The 20177-nt window shown below is 40.1% G+C and overlaps 2 protein-coding genes across 3 annotated transcripts; one reads left to right on the top strand and one right to left on the bottom strand.

Annotated features, from left to right (window-relative positions):
* The first annotated feature begins 532 nt into the window (after positions 1-532).
* aldh3b1 (aldehyde dehydrogenase 3 family, member B1) lies at positions 533-11821 on the top strand. 2 transcript variants are annotated; one of them, XM_022215397.2, is made up of 10 exons: positions 533-794; positions 3994-4163; positions 4333-4443; positions 5285-5405; positions 6600-6685; positions 7864-7945; positions 8030-8422; positions 9715-9881; positions 9964-10063; positions 11213-11821. In XM_022215397.2, exons 2-10 carry the CDS (start codon positions 4002-4004, stop codon positions 11398-11400), a joined length of 1410 nt encoding a protein of 469 aa, XP_022071089.1. In that variant the 5' UTR covers positions 533-794; positions 3994-4001; the 3' UTR covers positions 11401-11821. The 2 variants fall into 2 exon arrangements, with proteins under 2 accessions (XP_022071089.1, XP_051816676.1); XM_051960716.1 differs by lacking the exon at positions 533-794 and adding an exon at positions 1044-1134.
* A 114-nt stretch (positions 11822-11935) lies between these two features.
* clpp (caseinolytic mitochondrial matrix peptidase proteolytic subunit) lies at positions 11936-19998 on the bottom strand. Its single transcript, XM_022215395.2, has 7 exons — positions 19888-19998; positions 16560-16661; positions 16271-16342; positions 16086-16182; positions 14321-14508; positions 14117-14222; positions 11936-12496 (listed from the first exon to the last, which is right to left on the bottom strand). The coding sequence occupies exons 1-7, from the start codon at positions 19897-19899 to the stop codon at positions 12267-12269; spliced, it is 807 nt and encodes a 268-aa protein (XP_022071087.1). The 5' UTR covers positions 19900-19998; the 3' UTR covers positions 11936-12266.
* Positions 19999-20177: the final 179 nt, after the last annotated feature.

The raw sequence follows: 20177 nt of genomic DNA, 5'->3' as shown, positions 1-20177 counted from the left end.
AGATTGTAAATTAGTAAAACTAAAAATTTAAAATTATTTCTAGACCATGACAAAGTAAAATACGAGATTGCTCATTTTGTCTTGTTTTTGTAATATTTTGTTTTTTGTCTGACTTTTGTCGATTTGTTTTTGTCCTTGTGTGTTTCCTTTTAGTCCCGCTTGTTTTTGTTGATTTATTTGTCGTGTTCCATTTTTGTTCACACTGAGGCATAATGTTGAAATTGAACTTAATTTTCTTCAACTTCAGGTTCATAATGTTTCATAAAAAGAATTCCTTAAATGTGAACATTTTCATTATGTATTTTTTGCACTAAAAGGAAAAATATGGAGTTTTCATTATTTATAACGCTTCGAGTTTGAAACCCCAGGTTTAGAACAAAGCTTAGGTGCTGTATATGGTCGTCCACATCTGGAATGAAGATGTGATTGTAAATGCTCACAGGGTTTAAGAATCAGGCTAATTCCTGGATAGGTTTTCTGTTGTCTTTGTAATTGGCATAATAAAATAATAGATCTTATTACACTGATATCGTTCAGTATCAACACCAAGGCTGGTATCGGTACCCTTGATATTCAGATCGATCCACCACCTCTCCTCCACAGGTCAGACAGGGAGACGGGGTGAACCTCTTTCCCTCTGTTGGACTAGTTTTAGTCCAGTTTTTCTGGCTCGACAGACCTCACCCACTTCTTCCGAAGCTCCGAAGAAGCTGATAAAGGAGCAACACCCGGAAATCAGAGCTCATCTTCGGCTCTGCAGCAGGACGAACGGGAACAAACAGACACTAAACACGGTGAGGTTTATTCTGAATTCAAATTGTTTTCTTACGCATAAATGCTCGCGAGTTGTCGGGTCTAAGCCGGGAAATATCCGAAGTAAACAGAAAAATAGCTGCACGTTTAACTGTAAAGGAGATTTACTAACAACGTGCTGCTTTGAGTCAGCTGTGAGTTTACAGAAATAATCGCCCTGAAAGTTTACTTTTAAGTTAATTTGTCAGTTATCTGCATGCGCGGTTTCCGGTGCAGCTACTGTGGGAAATATCTCAGCTGTTTGTTTTTATTTCTGCACATTTAGCCAGAGCTGCCGAACAGTCGTTAGGTTATTTAGGTCTTCACTGGCTTTACCTTCAGGTGAGCTCCACTACTGCCTGCTGAGGTTATTAAAATCAGCAGCTCCAGAGCTACACTCTCTAGATTTGCTGTGTGTTTTTTTTTTATCTTGTTGTTGTTCTAAGTGTCTGGTTCATGTGTTCTCGTTGGGTTCTGCCATACGTGTCTTTTTGTCGAGTCACACTAACCGGCTCATCTGGTCTATAAACGGGGTGTCTCATCTACAGCTCGCACCAACATGTAGCCACAGGAATGATTGTTTAAGTATCACCAGGTGAGGCTGAAGGTGAACATCCAGGAGCTGCTTCTAGATTTAAGGAATGCTGAACATGCAGAGGTCCATTTAACTAATGATTCAATTAATGTCTGCTAATTAGTGTCAGAAACACTTGATTAGGACTCAGAGTGATCCAGTGTTAATGCTGCACTGCTGCGACGATTTATTACTCTGCAACGGAGTCAGAGCTTCAGAGGAGTTATGTGAGGATCTGTGTCTGTCTGTCTGTGTGCAACATCACTGAAAAACAGACTTGGATAAAAATTTCAGGGAAAGTCAGAAATGGCACAAGGACCAAGTGATTAGATTTTAGCAGTGATGCGACTTAAAGTCTGGATCCATGGATTTGTTAAAGAGTTCTGTATCCTACTACAAATCCACTGCTGAGGACCATGACTGTGAATAATTCCTACTTGTAAAAGAATTTTGATAGTTTGAAAGTATTTTAAAGTCATTTTGGACCCATTTCTAGTAATTATTTTAACCTTTCTCAGCCATCCTAGACAAATAACTCATGTTGGACAGATTTTGAAGAGGAAAGGAGAATTTTTTTTTTGAGCAAGTTCTGGAAAAATTTGGGTAATTTCTAGTCATTTTGAGGCATTTTGCACAAATTAAGACAGCACACTTATTTTCTGAGGTTAAATTTGAATAACTCTGGATGTGTTTTTATTGTTTTTAGTCATTTCTGGAACCCTTCTAATCCATCCTAGATGTTTAATTCGTTACGGACAAATTGTAAACAGGAAAAGAGGATTTTTTTTTTGAGCAAGTTCTGGACAAATTTCTACTAATTTTGGACAAATGCGGAGATTTGTTAAAGATTTCTGTGTCATTGTCAGATAGCAGCACGGTGTCACTGTAACCATGACAACAGGTGAACACTACGTCACATGATTGTGATCCTACTACAGATCCACCGCTGAGGCCTTATCAGGACTTAAGTCGTGTGTCCACTCGATGCATTTTTCCTCCATGTTAATGGAGAACGGTATCATGTTACATACTGCTGTGTAAACGTTCCACATCTGAAAATCGCCATCATGGTGGGCGGTCACTAGTGGGTCACTACTGGTCACATGACAGCTTTCAGCTTTATAGTCCAGCAGATACACCCCCTGTCAAAAGTTTTAGGACACTGTCTCATTCAAATAAAGTAGAACCTGTCCTCCAACTTTTGACAGGGGGTGTATTCCATCACATGGATGTGATCAGGGCAGGACTCTGATCATACATGTAAAGTTTCAGGCAGATTGGAGCATGTTCAGGGCATTTACACAGCATTTGAAATTTCATGGCGAAGGATCAAAATTCCAGAGGCCGCCACGGACACGCCCTTTGACTTTGGAAAAAGATTTTAATAACTTTGGATCATTAAGGCCTCCTGTATGTACTGGCCCAATTTGAGGTGAATTGGAGTTTCCCCCTAGGAGGAGTTCGCTCTAGAAAAAAAATGAAAAATGGACAAAATCTGACATTCAACGCAAAATAGCTCACTTCCTGTTGGGTTTGGAATGTGGCTGTCACTGACTTTTTTGTTCAGCCTGATGTGCTGCATATGTGTACCAAATTTGGTAGATACACCCCCTGTCAAAAGTTGTAGGACAGGTTCTACTTTAGTTGAATGAGAAAGTGTCCTAAAACTGTTGACAGGGGGTGTATGTTGGACCTACATGGCAGCTTGCTTAAAGTGCTTCTGAAAGCATTTTTGAGGTGAGAAATACCGGTAATCTGTGCAGCAGCTGAATCTGTCCTGGGTTTCGTTCAACAACGGCTAGTTTGAACAAAGTTTCGCGATGTGTTGAATCTTTGCACTCTGCATCGAATTTGCGTAAAGTAGAAGTATTTTATGAAAAGGCGCTGTTCGCTCCAGAGATTGCAGCTGGAAATGCACCGCAATGGAACCAGCATGCAACGTGGTGTGTTTCACATAGACAATGAATGGGATGCAGGAAATTGACGGATCTAGTGGACATGTACCTTTATCCGTCAAAAATCCTACAACAACTGAGCAGCCTTAGTGGAGTACTGGGCTCTCTGAGTGCTTTTCTTGTTGACCGCTGGGTTGAATAATTATCAATTAAGAAACAAACATTTAGCTGTTCTAGTCTCTCAAATGGGAAAATATTCTTGTTTTCCTTTTTTAAAAAACTATCAGCAACCCTGGAGACTGCTTTAGTTTCAAGAAACAGACACTTTAGATTCAGACTCAGAGGTGAACGGTGTTTGGAGTCGGGCTTTCACATACCGGCAGTCATGAGATCTGTTATATGAGAAAATCCACTTCATCTCACAGTAGGAAAACATTTGACTCGTCAGCCAATGAAAAGACTAGTGTGGTAAGGTGACAACAAATTATACATGTAAACATTTTGTTCTGGAAGGTGGACCTGGTAGGTTCCTGTATGATGGAAGCAGAAACCCTGAATAAGGACTCAGAGTGATTGAGCCTCAATGTTGTCACGAATTATTGATCACTGAGTTGATTAATTGCCATTTATCAATTAAGAAACAATCATTGACCTGTTCTAGCCTCTCAAATGGGGACATCTTCTTTTTCTTCATGTCCAGTTAATTGAAAGTTGAGATTGTTGTTCTCTCAGGTGGAAGTATGGACTCCTACGGTGAGGTCGTGGAAAGGTTACGATCGGCGTTTCGTTCAGGAGTCACGGTGTCAGAACAGTTTCGTCGCTCGCAGCTGATCAACCTCATGTCGATGCTCAAAGAGAACGAGGAGAAGTTCGTAGTCGCGCTGCACAAAGATCTGGCAAAGGTACGAGACTGTTAAAATTTCAGACGCATGAACACCATGAGGTAATCCCCCAACACGTGACCACACAACTGCTCATGTTGTAGCATCTGTAATATGTTTTAAAAGCCTGATCCGACTATCCGTCTGCTACACCACAGTAAACACTAACCTACTTGCGTTTGAACTTCAGCCCAGATTTGAGGCGTTGCTCTCCGAGGTGGACATCGTGATCAACGACCTTCACCACACCATCTCTAACCTGTCGAGCTGGATGCAGCCGGAGTACGTCCAGAAAAACCTGGTAGGTTCAAGATTTTATTTTAAGGAAGTCGAGAAAAGCATCTGCATTTCTGTCTTTGACAAAAAGATGAGCTCTATATATATTAAAAAATAGAAACAGATCACAGGAGGCTGTCAGAGAGTCTTTATTTTCTCTGTGTTGGTGTTTGTGAAATGATTTTGTGGCTCCTGCTGGCTGAGCTCCTCTAGAATACAGATATTGTTGATCCTACATGATATCTTTAAGGACTTATGGTTCAGCCCAGAGCTGGAGGACATTTTACATCAAATTTCAAATAATTCATGTAGAAAATGCTAAAACGTGTCATTTTGTGTCTTGTGTCTTGTTTTGTTGATTTCTGTCTCATTTCTGTTTTTTCTGTCTCGTTTCTGTCATTTTATGTCTTATTTTTATCATTAACATCATCCAACAGTTGGCTTAAAGAATAGGCAGAGCAAAGCTATATCCGCTCTTCTATTTTTCATCTTTTCATCCATTGTCAGCCTTGATTGAATGTCTCACTCTACCTCATATTATCAGGATCAGACTCATACTTTGGACTGTTTTCCATCAGTCAGTTTGTCCTCTTGGTCAGCAGTAACAGCTAGCTAAATATCTAGCTTCTACTGCTGAGAAAAACTAAACATTAGCATGGATTAGAGTAGGGTTAACAAACAATGAATAAAACATGGAATAAAAATGCTACCATTGATGTGGAGGCTGAGCCAATCAGTACCTATTATTGATCAATATGGAGGAGAAAACTAGAAGAGACATTTTGGAGCCAGAATGTCCTCCACTTCTGGAATGACCGTTATGCTGCTACTTGATTTATTTTCAATATTTCTTTTTCTGTTTCCAGGCCACAAAGTTCGATGACTGTTTTGTTCAGAGGCAACCATTAGGAGTTGTGTTGATCATCGGGACGTGGAACTATCCTCTACAGCTCCTCATTCTGCCCATGGTTGGAGCCATCGCTGCAGGTATCTCACACTAAAGCGGATGACAACATGTAATGCAAGCCCTTGGGACACAGAACTATCAGAAACCGTGAACACAGCTTTAATTCTAGGAAATGGAACCAAAACAACGAGCTAGAAGACTCTTTAGATTCAGACTGATGGGTGAATGATCTTTGGAGTCAAATTTTATCATGAGAATATATAAAAATCACTTCATGTCAGAGTAGGAACACCTTTCGCAGATCAGTCAGTGGAAAGACATGTGAGGTCAGATGATAAGAGATGATCTGTATGATGCTATGTGTAAACATCTTGTTATGGAATGTGGACCTGGGAGGTTCCTGGATGATCGAAGTTGTTGTTGAAATGCTACCACCTTAAGACAAAAAAAAGACCTGTTAATCTGTTCACCTGCGTTTCAGTCTCATGGATCCTTCTGTAGCGATAGTTTGGACTCTCAGCAGCTTTATTTGATGTAAGATGGGTTTCAGAACAGAGGAAACTTTAGGTGACCACACGTAGAATGCCAATAAAGTACTGATAAGATCAATGCTGCGATTCTAGCCAAAGGTGGATCAACTAAATACTGACTTTAAGAAGGCCAATACTTAAGCAATAATTCATTTTACACTTTATATTTTTGATGAGTTGACATTACTTGGTAGAAACATGTTTTCACTTGGACACAAAAGAGTCAATCAACAATAAAAATGGAATACTTTTGGGGGTGTGAGTACTTGAGACGCCAAATTGTTCGGAGCATCTATCCAGTATTTGTTGAACACTGTGGGTTCATATGAATTTATTTAAAAAGGTGATGTTTTAGGTAAAGAAAAAGAAGTGGACACCTATTATTCTGGGTGTATTATGGACTCCAGGGCCGGTATGATTGGAGAAAGCCGACAATCAGAGCAGAGTTGGAACCCTTTGGGGAGACAGAAGCTGCATAAATATCCAGTATAAGAAAAATAATGAGTTTTTTAAAAATGTAAATCATGCAAACAGACACCAGCAGAGTCCCAGATTGACTCAGTTTCCCTGAAAATGTGCCTGATTTATCACTTCTTAAACTAAACCTTTCTCAGTAAATGAAGCCGTTATCACAGTGAGTTTGGAAGAAAACATTTCCCTACAGCAAACAGCTGTAGAAATCTGAAAATGAACAACTGTCGGCGTGGTCACGGATGTGTTTTTTTTCTTGGTGTCTCTGACTAGGGAACTGTGTGATCCTGAAGCCTTCAGAGGTCTCCACCGCCACCGACAGTCTGATAGCAGAGCTGGTCCCCAAATACCTGCATCAGGTGAAGGAACTTTTATCAACCAGAGGACACGGATAAAAGCAGGGTTTTATTTCAAATAATCTCAGTTCTTTAACAGAAACTGCTAAGTCATCTGTCACTAGCTTCAGTGACAGATGACTTAGCAGTTTCTGTGAAAACAAAAAAGAAAAACTGAATGCATTTCCTGCAATCAAGACAGTAAAAAATATGCCAAAGACAAATGAACGTGGAGAAAAGCTAATGTGACACTAGCGCCCTGCCTGTCTGTGTTAGCTAAGTTAAGCTAACTTTTGGAATCAATCTTCACTCTAAACATTTTAAAATTCAAAGAGCACAAACCAGTTGAGGGCAAAGTTAACACAAAAAGAAATATGAAAAGTAAAAAAAAAGACTCGAGTCGACAAAACTGTACAGCAAAATGAATTTATGACTAGCTGAGGTTAGCTAACTAATCGCTAGCTGCTGCTTCACAACATGTTTCTGTTCTCTAAATCTCTAAATCAAGGTCATTTCCATTTTGTGCTTCCATATTTATAGTTTTCAGACTTCTTAAAATTCCCAACCATCTCCTTTACAGTTTGCTTTTCTGAACACCTCTCCTGCTCTCTGTCCACCTTCAGATCTTTTTTGGTTTTTGACTGACAGAAAGCAAAGGGAGGATTGCTTTGGAATATCAGTCATTTTTAATAGATTTCTTTGCAAAAACTCATGTTTTAGTTTTGCATTTTGTTCATTACTATACAACTTAAATTGAAGGGAAACATCTTTAATATGTTTTGTGTCCTTCAACACAGCAACGTCTTATTAGTGCTCAGTAAGATGCTGCTTTTTCCTCATTTGCTTCCTGCATTTGGGCATATATTAGTCAATTAAAGGAGCTAGTAACACCCAGCTGTCTCCCTTGCCATGGTTTCCAGATATAAGATCTCATGCATTCCCAGAACCACAATCTCTGCTTCAGAACTGAACGAAATGAGGGAAAAACGGGTCTGGGAATCAACTCAGTTCTCTTATTTCCACACATCTGGCTTTTGACCAAAATAAAAATCTGTTTCTAATTGCTTCTATTTTTGTTTGTATGAATACTGGACTAAATAAGCTTTCATGTCTTATACACAGTATTCAGAGCATTTAGGAAGACCTGAGAGCTGGTCTGAGTAAATGTGACACTGACTGGACTCTTGTTTTTGTTTTTTCAGGACTGTTTTGCGGTTATCAGTGGTGGAGCAGAAGAGACCAAAGCCCTCCTGAAGAATCGATTTGATCACATCCTCTACACAGGTAAAACCCTCCAGGAGCACAGCGTGTCACTTCAGCTGATGCATTGATCTGAAAACGTATAAATGCGACTCTTCCCTCCTTCAGGTTCTCAGAACGTGGCCCGTTCCATCCTGCAGGCAGCGGCCGTCCATTTGACCCCGGTGACATTGGAGCTGGGTGGGAAGTGTCCCTGCTTCATCTACGGTCAGGTAAACATCCTCTATGCTGCTCGTCGCTTGGTGTGGGCCAAGTTCTTCAACGCCGGCCAGAGCTGCGTGGCTCCAGACTACATGCTGTGCTCCACGGCCATCCGGGACGCCATCCTGCCCGCCATCCGCCAAGCTCTGGAGGAATTCTACACCAAGGAGCCGCAGAAATGCCCCGACTATTCACGCATCGTGTCGTCCCGACACTGGACTCGTCTGATGGAAATGCTGGGAAAGACCAGCGGCAAGGTGGTGGTGGGAGGAGAGAGCAACCAGGAGGAGAAATATATAGGTGGGTTAGGCTGACAGTACAGTCATACAGAAACTCCCACTTTTATCCATGTGCTATCATAACTGCACAAGGGTTTTCTAATCATCAATGAGCATTTCAGCACCATTAGCTAACACAATGTAGCATTAGAACACAGGAGTGATGGTTGCTGGAAATGTTCCTCTGTACCTCTATGGAGATATTCCATTAAAAATCAGCTGTTTACAGCTACAATAGTCATTTAGCACATTAACAATGTCTACACTGGATTTATCATTCATTTAATGTTAGCTTCAATGAAAAATAAAAAAAAAGCTTTCTTTCAAAAATAAGGACATTTCTAAGTGACTAAAAACTGTTGATCAGTAGTGTAATAAAATACAGAAAGGTACAGTAAAAACATAGCAAAAATATAGTAACAATACAGTGAAAATACAGTAAAATATAACAGATACAACAAAAACACAGTAAAAAATATAGCAAAAATACATTGAAAATATTGTAAATATATAATTAAAAAATACATTAAAATATAGCAAAAATACTGTAAAAAATATAGTAAATATACAATTAAAAATATAGTGAAAATAGAGTAAAATATAACAAAGATTTGCAAAGATATAGCAAAACTACATTGAAAATATTGTAAATATATAAAATTAAAAAATACATGAAAAATATAGTAAAATACAATAAAAATCTTGCAAAAATGCAATAAAAATCTAATAAAAAATATAGCAATAATACAGTAGAAATCTTGTAAAACAGAAAAATATAGTAAATATACAATTTAAAAAATACATTAAAAATATAGTAAATATATAATTAAAATACATTAAAATGCAGTACAAAAATATATTAAAACTACAGTAAAAATATAGTAAAATATGTAAATATTAAATGAATTTGTTCACCATATCAACTGATTGTTTACAATGTTTATTAATCTGTTGATTGTTTTCTTATGATCAGTTGAACAGATGATAAAATGGTTAAATGTTCATCAGTGTGTCTCTAAACTAAAGATGAAGTTCTTCAGTGTCTTGTTTTAACTTTTTTTTCCCTAATAAGAAAATGACTGAAGTTTATTAATCAGTTATCAGAATAGTTGCTGATTCTTTATTAGCCTCTCCTTGATTAATCCTTGCAGCTTCTATAGTAAAATCATCATTTGTAAGTGACCAAAAGTCGTATAAATCTGGATTTATTAGCATTAATTAAACATAGAAAGGCTGAATGGCTCTAGTCTGTTTAATCTTCACCAATAATGCCTGATAAAGAAGGAATCGGCTCCTGTCTTTGTGCTTTCTCAGCTCCTACAGTGGTGGTGGACGTGGCTGAAGACGATGTCCTGATGGGAGAGGAGATCTTCGGCCCCATCCTGCCCATCCTCACCGTGGAGTCCCTGGATCAAGGCATCGCCTTCATCAACAGCAGAGAGAAGCCTCTGGCCCTGTACGCCTTCTCAGACGACTCTTCTGTAAGAACACAGAGATCTTCCTGCTCGGAGCGGTAAACGTGACGTCTGGTGTTCATTCTGGTGCTCCTCTTTCTGTTTGAAGGCGGTGAAGACGGTCATGGAGAAGACGAGCAGTGGAGGCTTCTGCTCCAATGACAGCATCATCCACATGAGCCTGCCCAGCCTGCCCTTTGGAGGAGTCGGTAGGTGTGACTCATCAATGACATCATTCATGCGGTTATCGTATTAATATGAACCACGGTGGGTTTAAACTGTAGCTTGGAGGGCTCAAGATCAGGTTCCAATCCGGCCCTTAAAGTGTAAAAAATTAGTAAAACTATAAATTTAAAATGATTAATAAAAAGTCAGTTATGAGCAAAAAGTAAAATACCAGATTGTTCTTTGTTCTTTTGTCATTTTGCATCTCATTTTGTTTTTGTATTTTTTTGTCTGATTCTTGGTTTTTTTTTCATGTTTTTGCTGTTTTGTTTCTTTTTTTGTCTCGCTTGTGGTTTTTTTGTTCTTTTTTGTTTTTCATGTCGTTTTTCTAATTTTTTTTTCATTTTTTTGTCTGACTTGTCTCCTGTTTTATTTTTTCATCTTGTCTTCTTTTGTCTTGTGTTGTCTTTTTTTGCGTTTTATTTCTCGCTTTTGTCGTTTCTTTTCTTGTTTTATCCATTTTTTGTCGCTTTTTAACGTTTTTTTCAAATTTTTGTCTTTTTGTTCTGTTTCTCATCATTTGTCTAATTTTTTGTCATTTTACGTCTCATTTTTGTAATATTTAGTCTTGTTTTTGTTGTTTTCTGTCGTTTGTCTCATGTTTTCGTCATTTTGTGGTTTTGTCTTGTTCTTTTTTTATCATTTTGTTTCTCGCTTTTGTCATTTTTTTGTCTCATTTTTGTTGCTTTTTAAACATTTTGTGTCTGTTTTTGTTTTGTGTCATTTGTCTCAATTTTTTGTCATTTTGTGTCTTATTTTTGTCATTTTTTGTCGTTTGTCTCATGTCTGTCATTTCGTGTTTCCTTTGTCTTGTGTTTTTTCTGTCATTTTGTGTTTTGCTTTATTTGTTGTTTTTGTCATTTTGTTTTCTTTTTGTCTTGTCATTTAATTTTTGTGTCGTTTGTCCATTTATTTTGTATCTGCATCACACCGCTTCTGCAGTCTGAATGAAAGTGGAATGATACGAATTTGCGATGATTATGAGGGTTATTATTTATTTTTGGTGTGAATTTACCACAGTAATTTACACATTGAGGATTGAAAACTTACCAAAAAAATCCAGCTTCAGATGCTGGAAGGTGTGAGTTCTGGTAATGGAAGCCCCTCCTGACCGGCGCTCCCTCTCCCTCCAGGAGCCAGCGGTTTCGGCTGCTACCACGGACGCTTCGGCTTCGAGACGTTCAGCCACCGGAGAGCCTGCATGCTGCGAGGCTGGGCTCTGGAGAGGATCAACAGCCTCCGCTACCCGCCCTACAGCGACGAGAGGCTGGGCTGGCTGCGCTGGACCACCTCGCCCAAGTTCAGCTGCTCCATCATGTAACGGCAGGCTGAGGATGTGTGTGAGTGTGTGAAGGAGAAACTAGGTTTTATACTGCATGTGACGGTGTGAGTGGAATACGATTGACAAGCCTGACGGGGAAATAGCAGGTTAACGTTCCTCTTTACGTCTTCTAAAGCAATCGCACCAGTTTTAGTTTCACATCTACAGTGTTTTAGCTCATACCTAACGCTGTGTTTTCTTGTACCTTTAGTCCCACTTTCTGCCCACTGGATCCTTAGTTTTAAATTGTCCTGAACACCTGGTGTGTCTGAAATCTGTACACAGTAAAAACAGAGTCACAGTGTTAACAACTATTGAACACATTTTATACAGTTATGGTCGGTTGGTTTATTATTATTCATTGTGATTGTCTTTTACTATTGAGTGATGTAAATAAATTTGAAATTATGCTGCTTAAAAAGTTGCTTTTTTTCCCCACCGTGGTCTAGAAATCACAACTAAGAAAAACATCACTCTTTAAAAGTTGGGGTGAGACACTGTTTACATCTGAGAGAGGCGTGAATGAAGAAAAGACTTATTTTGTGGTCAAAATGATCATATTTATTACAAATATGAGTTATCAAATACAGGCTTTCCTCACTCTACAGAAACACGTGACGTTGTCATGGAAACGGGCTTCCCCTCCTCTAAACAAACCAGTGTGTGAACTCAGATGACTGCTGATTGCTTTTCAGTCGTTTCTTTGACTTTTATCTCACAGAAATGAAGAGCTATAAAACCTACACTGTCATCTGATCCATGTGTTAAATATGAGGAAGAAAGTCCTACTGAAGAACAGAAACTCTGCTGAGGCTCAGGACCTGAGGAGGAGCTTGTAGATCTGTGGCTGCTCTGCTGTGGTCAGTTCATGGTTCAGGTTTATACGAGGACGGGGGGTTTGTCCCCGGGGAGGCCTGCTCTGGAGCTGCAGACTCTGGCTGAGGTGAAGGACTCGCTGCCGCCGCCGCCGGTTCTTTCTGCACCAGTTCTGGCTCGTCCTGGCCGGCCTGAGGCGGGTGGACCAGGACCCGGTCGATGAGGCCGAAGTCCTGGGCCTCCATGGGACTCATGTAGCGGTCTCTTTCCATCACGCCCTCTAAAGGAGGAGAGAAATGTGTGTTTATTCACCAGCAGTGTGCAGCTTACAAAGGCATGACTGTTGGTACAAACACTGAGCGTTATCTGAGCAGTTTCTCCATTATTTAACACTTTAGCTTTGAGGACCAGCTGTTCACTGACAGCCTTCAGGTGCAGTTTGTGATTCTGGAAACAGATTGTTGGTTTATTTCTAATCAGTGCTCTGTCCTATGCATGACCATGGACACACAATGAGCTCCAAGCTGTTTGTCAGAGGTATCCATGGTACCAGCTGAGCTACAGCCGTCCTCCACAAAGGACAGAAGCAGTGCAACTGAATTTAAAGCTACAGAAACTACAACCAGGAGCATACAGGCTGGGGGGGGTCGGTCGTTGTTGGATGGTCGTGTGTGTGGGTGGTAGGTCCTTTCAGAGGATTCAAAGGCTGCAGTGATCCCACCAAAATGTTCATTCTGATGAATAACTACCTGAGGAATATGTGGAATTAACATGTTTGTTTCAACATGAACATGACTTGCCTCGAGTGTCACTATATCTTATTCTAAGAGGACTGAACCAGCCGCTTGTAGCTCGACTAAAATCTTTGTTTTGTGGAGGGGCTGCACAGAAGAAGATTCCTGGTTCATGTCCCGGCCTTCCTGGGATCTTTCTGCATGCAGTCTCCAGGTTCTTCAGCTTCCTCCCACAGTCCAGAAACATGCTGAGGTTATCTGGTGATTCTAAACTGTCTGTATGTGTGATTGTTTGACTCTGCGTCCCCTACCTTCACCCTAAGTCAGCTCCTGTGACCCTAACGAGGATTCAGCGGTGTTTAGATAATGGATGGATGTTTTTGTGGCGTCTCCTTCACTTCATGCAGGCATGTCATTGGGAAATTACCAAATAAGTGAATCCTTGGAAGTGAGGGAGCGGAGCAAGAAACCTTTGAAATTTAAAGGCTGAAATGGTGCATTCTGGTGAACTCTGACACCTAGAATTCTTTAAACATGAAGGCTTAAAAAATGTCTGTATGGGGACCTTCTCGGCACCCCCCAAAAACAGCACAAAGTCATGTTAATGTGATGAAACCAAATATTTATACTGGATTCAAATTTGAATGAGCCACATGAAGTCATCACTGTGTGTGCTTTCTGATCGACCATGGGAGTGAGCCTCTTCTGTTGAGGAACTTGTGGGGCAATGCCACTGGGTTGTTGCAGGTACACACTACTGATCCCGTATGTTTGGTCCTGTTGTCGCATCTCTTCCCTCCGCCGGGTGAAAAAATTGCTGGGCATTTGTTGGTTAGAGCGCTTTTCGTACAATTTCCTGGCATGATTTTTCGTTTTCATGTGGTCTATCAGCGCTTGGCATCCTCTGTCGCTGTATTTTGTCTCATCGTCGCACACCATGCACCTCGCTTTCCCAGCTACATCTAACTTTCGATAATGCTCTCCAATCGTTGTTTCCAACTCGTGCTTTTGCCAGCACACCGTTGACAACTACGTGCGATCCAACCCTATACCCCTTACACCCCATATTTTTTTTCTCATCGAATTTGGGCGATTCACGTTGGGGCTCAAAATTGATACCTCGATACGCAAATTTGCCTGTTCATGGTGAACACCCGTCAACGTACCGATGGTCTCCAGCGGCTGCCCCGTGTGTTTGGCGTAGATGTTGTTGATCTGTCTCTTCAGCTTCAGGATCTCCTCGGCCTGGATGGCGATGTCTGTGGCCTGACCCTGGACACAGAAAGCTGAATATTATTTACACTGCTTTGGTTCTGAGACTTTCTAACTGCCCCAGCTTTGACTCCAGATGGGTGCTGAGACCGGCTTACCCTGGCGCCTCCTGAAGGCTGGTGGACCATGATGCGGGCGTTGGGCAGTGAATGCCTCATGCCGGAGGTTCCTGCTGCCAGGAGCAAGCTGCCCATGCTGGCTGCCTGACCGACACACCAGGTGGAGATGGGATTGAGGATGTACTGCATGGTGTCATAGATGGCCAGGCCTGCTGTCACCACACCGCCTGGATCAGAGAGGAGGAGGAGGAGGAGGAGGAGGGAGGCTTCCAACAGTTCTACTCATTTCATTCAGACGTGTGGAGGATCATTTTAACCAGAATTACAACGCACATGCATCCACCAGAAAATAGTTAAAGACCTCATTTTAAAGGTCAGAATTCTGAGAGAAGATCTGAAAATTTGATCATCTCCATCTTCAAACCTTGATCTTAAACTTTGCTCACAAACGTTTAGTAGTAATTAGGATGAGGTAGAAAGTCATAATAATAATGTTTTATGTGGTAAAAACACTTGGAATACTTCTGTAAAAATGTAAACTGATAAAGGAAACGGTCTCATGTTAAATAACCATTTAAAAGATGAAAGTCTGATCTTTAAACGCTCTAATTAAAACTGTCCGTGTAGAAACTACTTGAATAAAGTGAAATACGTCATGGAAAAAGTAGACAAAAACAGGGGGATCGTCAGACATTAATTCTTTCAACCTGATCCTGAGACATCGTGTTCACCAGAAAGTTCAAAAAAATCTAATCTGTGAGGCACAGGTCAGATAATGGCATGTAGAAAAGTCCTTTATTTTCTATTCTAGAGCTTCTATCATGTCCTGTTTGTCTGCTGGCACTAGATCTATCCATCTCGGTCTAGAGTGACGTAGTTCTCAGAAGAAAGAAAAAAACTAAACCCACATGAGGAATGAAAAGTTACAATCCATACGAGAAAAGCCAAAGCAGGAAGGAAACAAACTGCTGAGTGTGAATGTGAGTTAAGGTCATCAGTTCCACTTCCTCATCATTAAAATACACGCGACTGTATTCAGATATGTTCCCATGGCAGCAAAGATCAGCCTTAATGTGACTTTAAATGTTTTAGGAAACAGCTGAAGAACAAATATGTGAGCGGGTAAACGAGCTCAGACACTTAAAGGTCTCACTGCTTTATTCTGTTTCTGTTTTAGGATGAAATGGTTAAACCAAAGTGTACAGAACAAAAACATAGTTTAGACATTACTGGAAGCCTCTTACTGTCACACTGAGCTCCTTTTTTCAAGATAACTGATGGTCAGTAGGCTGTGTTTCTGTCCACGCTGATCTGTCATACGTTTTTGTCTTGTTTTTTTTGTCAGTTTTTGTTGTTTTTGTCCTTTTGTGTTTGTTGTTCCATGTCTTGTTTGTTTTGTTTTCTGTCATTTTCTGTCTCATTTGTCATTTTGTGTGTGGCTTTTGTAATTTTCTGTCTTGTTTTTGTCGTTGTGTCTTATTTTTATCATTAAACAGTTTTCCTAAAGAATGGATAAAGCAAAGCTATGTCCTCTCTTCTATTTTCCATCTTTTCATCCATTGTCAGCCTTGATTGAATGTCTCTCTCTACCTCATTATCAGGATCAGACTCATTCTTTGGACTGTTTTCCATCAGTCAGTTTGTCCTCTTGGTCAGCAGTAACAGCTAGCTAAATATCTAGCTTCTACTGCTGAGAAAAAACTAAACATTAGCATGGATTAGCATCCCTGTTGCTGTGATTAGAGTAGGGTTAGCAGCGCTGTTCAACATTTACTTTAAACCCTTCTGCGTGCTTCCGTCTTACCGGGACTGTTGATGTACATGTGGATGGGCTTGTTGTTGCTTTCTGACTGGAGGAACAGCAGCTGGGCAATAACCAGACTGGCTACAGAGTCGTCGATCTGATCAGAGGGGCGAAAGAACGAGCTGATTAGGAATCATTCAGGAAAACATGGTGGGGGAGAAAAGAGCATCCAGGAAGACACTTACAGGACCCATTACGCAAATGATTCTCTCTCTGAGGAGGCGAGAGTAGATGTCATACGCCCGTTCTCCTCTCCCCTAAAACAAAAGAATGAGAATTTTTCATCTTAATCAACAAAACCATCTCATCTAGTGCTGGAAAAAAAGCACTATTTCCTGATACTGTAGAAGCCACAAGGTGAACTTTCATCCGCCTCATTTTTCATTAGACATGACAAACTTAAATCAAACTTTCTGGGGGTTATATTTTGTCTCTCTTTTGAAGACCGGGCACAGTTCTGGTCATCGCACTCACCGTCTGCTCCACCACTATGGGTATTAGAGGGTTTCTCCATACTGGACTGTGATGGATGGACCTGCTGTGTTTCAGTGTCAACCCTCCGATGTGCAACGCCCTCTGAAGGACACAGAAAAAAAAATGTTTTCTAAGCTGTCTGTGTAGAAATTCAGTCAACCGGGTCGTGATGATCCTAAGAGCTTGAGCAAAAAACAACTCTTTTATGTTCTGGAAGATATTTCACTTTCATCCAGGAGGCTTCTTCTGTTTTTAGAGCTGAAATATCTTCAAGAACCTAAAACTAAAGTCCATCTGCTTCTTACTGAAGCTCCTACAATAGATTCTGCAGCTTTTTGCAAAGTTCATTCACATTTTATTCAACAATGACAGCTTATTTATCCTGTGAAAGGGAACAAGTATAACAGCCTTACAACAGTAAAATAAAAAAGTGTATAAGCAAATAGAGAAACGTACTGTAGACAAACACAAAAAACTTGAACTGGACCAGAAGGTAAAGCAAAGCCGGGAGTTCTATTGCTTTTAGTCATGTCAGTAAGTACAAACAACCTCACCGTGCTGCTATTCATGCCTTATGTACACAGAAAACAGCTGAACATGGCTGCATTTACACACGTGGACAAAATTGTTGGTACCCCTCAGTTAAAGAAGGAAAAACCCACAATTCTCACTGAAATCACTTGAAACTCACAAAAGTAACAATAAATAAAAATTTATTGAAAATTAAATAATCAAAATCAGCCATCACTTTTGAATTGTTGATTAACATAATTATTTAAAAAAACAAACTAATGAAATAGGGCTGGACAAAAATGATGGTACCCATAACTTAATATTTTGTTGCACAACCTTTTGAGGCAATCACTGCAATTAAACGATTTCTGTATTTGTCAATGAGCGTTCTGCAGCTGTCAACAGGTATTTTGGCCCACTCCTCATGAGCAAACAGCTCCAGTTGTCTCAGGTTTGATGGGTGTCTTCTCCAAATGGCATGTTTCAGCTCCTTCCACATATGTTCAATGGGATTCAGATCTGGGCTCATAGAAGGCCACTTTAGAATAGTCCAACGCTTTTCTCTCAGCCATTCTTGGGTGTTTTTGGCTGTGTGTTTTGGATCGTTGTCCTGTTGGAAGACCCATGACCTGCGACTGAGACCAAGCTTTCTGACACTAGGCAGCACATTTCTCTCCAGAATGCCTTGATAGTCTTCAGATTTCATCGTACCTTGCACACTTTCAAGACACCCTGTGCCAGATGCAGCAAAGCAGCCCCAAAACATTACTGAGCCTCCTCCATGTTTCACCGTAGGGACAGTGTTCTTTTCTTCGTATGCTTGGTTTTTGAGTCTACGAACATAGAGTTGATGTGCCTTACCAAAAAGCTCCAGTTTGGTCTCATCTGTCCAAAGGACATTCTCCCAGAAGCTTTGTGGCTTGTCAACATGCATTTTTGCAAATTCCAGTCTGGCTTTTTTATGAGTTTTTTTCAGCAGTGGTGTCCTCCTTGGTCGTCTCCCATGAAGTCCACTTTGGCTCAAACAACGACGAATGGTGCGATCTGACACTGATGTACCTTGGCCTTGGAGTTCACCTTTAATTTCTTTGGAGGTTGCTCTGGGCTCTTTGGATACAATTCCAACGATCCGTCTCTTCAATTTGTCATCAGTTTTCCTCTTGCGGCCACGTCCAGGGAGGTTGGCTACTGTCCCGTGGGTCTTGAACTTCTGAATAATATGAGCCACTGTTGTCACAGGAACTTCAAGCTGTTTAGAGATGGTCTTATAGCCTTTACCTTTAAGATGTTTGTCTATAATTTTTTTTCGGATGTCCTGGGACAATTCTCTCCTTCGCTTTCTGTTGTCCATGTTCAGTGTGGTACACACCTTTTCACCAAACAGCAGGGTGACTACTTGTCTCCCTTTAAATAGGCAGACTGACTGATTATGAGTTTGGAAACACCTGTGATGTCAATTAAATGACACACCTGAGTTAATCATGTCACTCTGGTCAAATAGTTTTCAATCTTTTATAGAGGTACCATCATTTTTGTCCAGGCCTGTTTCATTAGTTTGTTTTTTTTAATAATTATGTTAATCAACAATTCAAAAGTGATGGCTGTTTTTGATTATTTAATTTTCAATAAATTTTTATTTATTGTTACTTTTGTGAGTTTCAAGTGATTTCAGTGAGAATTGTGGGTTTTTCCTTCTTTAACTGAGGGGTACCAACAATTTTGTCCACGTGTGTATTTGGTAGAATAGCACTAGAACGGCACTGTTTTGTTTGTGAACATATAATTTAGTCAGACTGGGTGAAAGGTCTCCTCCACAAACGACGGTCTGAGTGTAAAAGCAGCGCCATCAGGTCGTCACACTGGTTTATGTCAACTTCTGTAACCAGTATTTGTCAACAAGGTATACAAGAAAACTGATGTGGAATATAGTTTGTTTAGATGATTTAAAAAATGTGTTTTCAACATATGTCCAACTCAATACGACAAAAACACAACATCTTAAATCAGATAATTCTAAAATCTACATGTGATATTTCAAAACAAAGCTTTTATGAGTAACACTTTCACACACTCCATATGGATAAAATATTAAATCCTTCTTCTTGTTTGTGGTTACAAAAGTGAACATTTTGTGTATATTCAGTCTTTTAAAAGTTTTGTTTTTTTAATTTACCACCATCTGTTTGTCACTGACTGAATCGATCTTTAACAGATGGATTGTTCTATTTTTATTATCTAATTGAAATGACATTAAACAGGGATTATTGCCATGTAACAAACAGTATGTTAGGGTTAAACATTTAGATATTATGGGATGCTGAGTGTGGAACATTCTGTAAAAAGAGAGACTGATGGAGTCCCGAGTATGTTGAAATCTAGTGAAAAAATCAGCCCAGAAGATTTGTTGATCGTGTGTTGGACTAAAGTGCAATTTTATTTGATTTATTTTAGTACTAAATTCAAACAGTCAAGAGGTTTTAAATTTCTTGACAACACGATGCTCTGCAGGTTAAAACCTTTCTGCCTCATGTACACACACTACATGCTAACAACATGCTGAGCTGTAGTCAGATGAAGCAACGAGTGTAAAAAGCAGACATAAAGTGACATGCGGCTGGTTATACTGGGTGTATTTAGATGAACAGAGGAGTCTGTCAGTGTGAGGTTTAGAGGTGATGCCTTCAAACGTTACACAAGCTGCTGAGCTAACCGGCTAACAGGACGTTAACAACACTCACCACCGATCTGACATAAAACTCATTCACGGTGAGACTAATGCTGACGCTTAAATTAATGAGAAACTTCAGGTACTCACTCGTAACAGCATTTTAGTAGTATTTCAGGTTTCTCCTCCTCTCTGTGACCCCAGCGGCTCCGGAAGTACTTCCAGCCTGACCTTTGAACCGCTATCTTCTTCTTCTGTTCCTCCATTTTTTTGGTGGTTAAAGAGCAGCAGGCTGCATCAGCGCCCCCAGCGGTCGTTCTCTTCTTTACAGCTCATGACTGAACCTCAGGTACAAACTTCAGAACAAGACATGAACACATGAAAAACAGAAAGAAAAGATGATGAAACAGTAACAAAATAAACAGTAGTATAAAGTCAAG

Source organism: Acanthochromis polyacanthus, chromosome 2 (assembly GCF_021347895.1).
Source record: "Acanthochromis polyacanthus isolate Apoly-LR-REF ecotype Palm Island chromosome 2, KAUST_Apoly_ChrSc, whole genome shotgun sequence".
Taxonomy (NCBI): Eukaryota; Metazoa; Chordata; class Actinopteri; family Pomacentridae; genus Acanthochromis; species Acanthochromis polyacanthus.
The sequence above is the reverse complement of the archived record's forward strand: the minus strand, read 5'-3'. Positions and strand labels throughout refer to the sequence as shown.

What these genes read in the sequence shown, in the direction of transcription:
- clpp (XM_022215395.2), bottom strand. An exon ending in CCATAGTGGTGGAGCAGACG is followed by an intron (nt 16,343 to 16,559) that starts GTGAGTGCGATG and finishes CTTTTGTTTTAG; the next exon opens with GGGAGAGGAGAACGGGCGTA. An exon ending in CATGTACATCAACAGTCCCG is followed by an intron (nt 14,509 to 16,085) that starts GTAAGACGGAAG and finishes TCTCTGATCCAG; the next exon opens with GCGGTGTGGTGACAGCAGGC.
- aldh3b1 (XM_022215397.2), top strand. Translation starts at nt 4,002, where the DNA reads ATGGACTCCTACGGTGAGGTCGTGGAAAGGTTACGATCGGCGTTTCGT. An exon ending in TCCCCAAATACCTGCATCAG is followed by an intron (nt 6,686 to 7,863) that starts GTGAAGGAACTT and finishes TTGTTTTTTCAG; the next exon opens with GACTGTTTTGCGGTTATCAG. An exon ending in CCTTCTCAGACGACTCTTCT is followed by an intron (nt 9,882 to 9,963) that starts GTAAGAACACAG and finishes TTCTGTTTGAAG; the next exon opens with GCGGTGAAGACGGTCATGGA.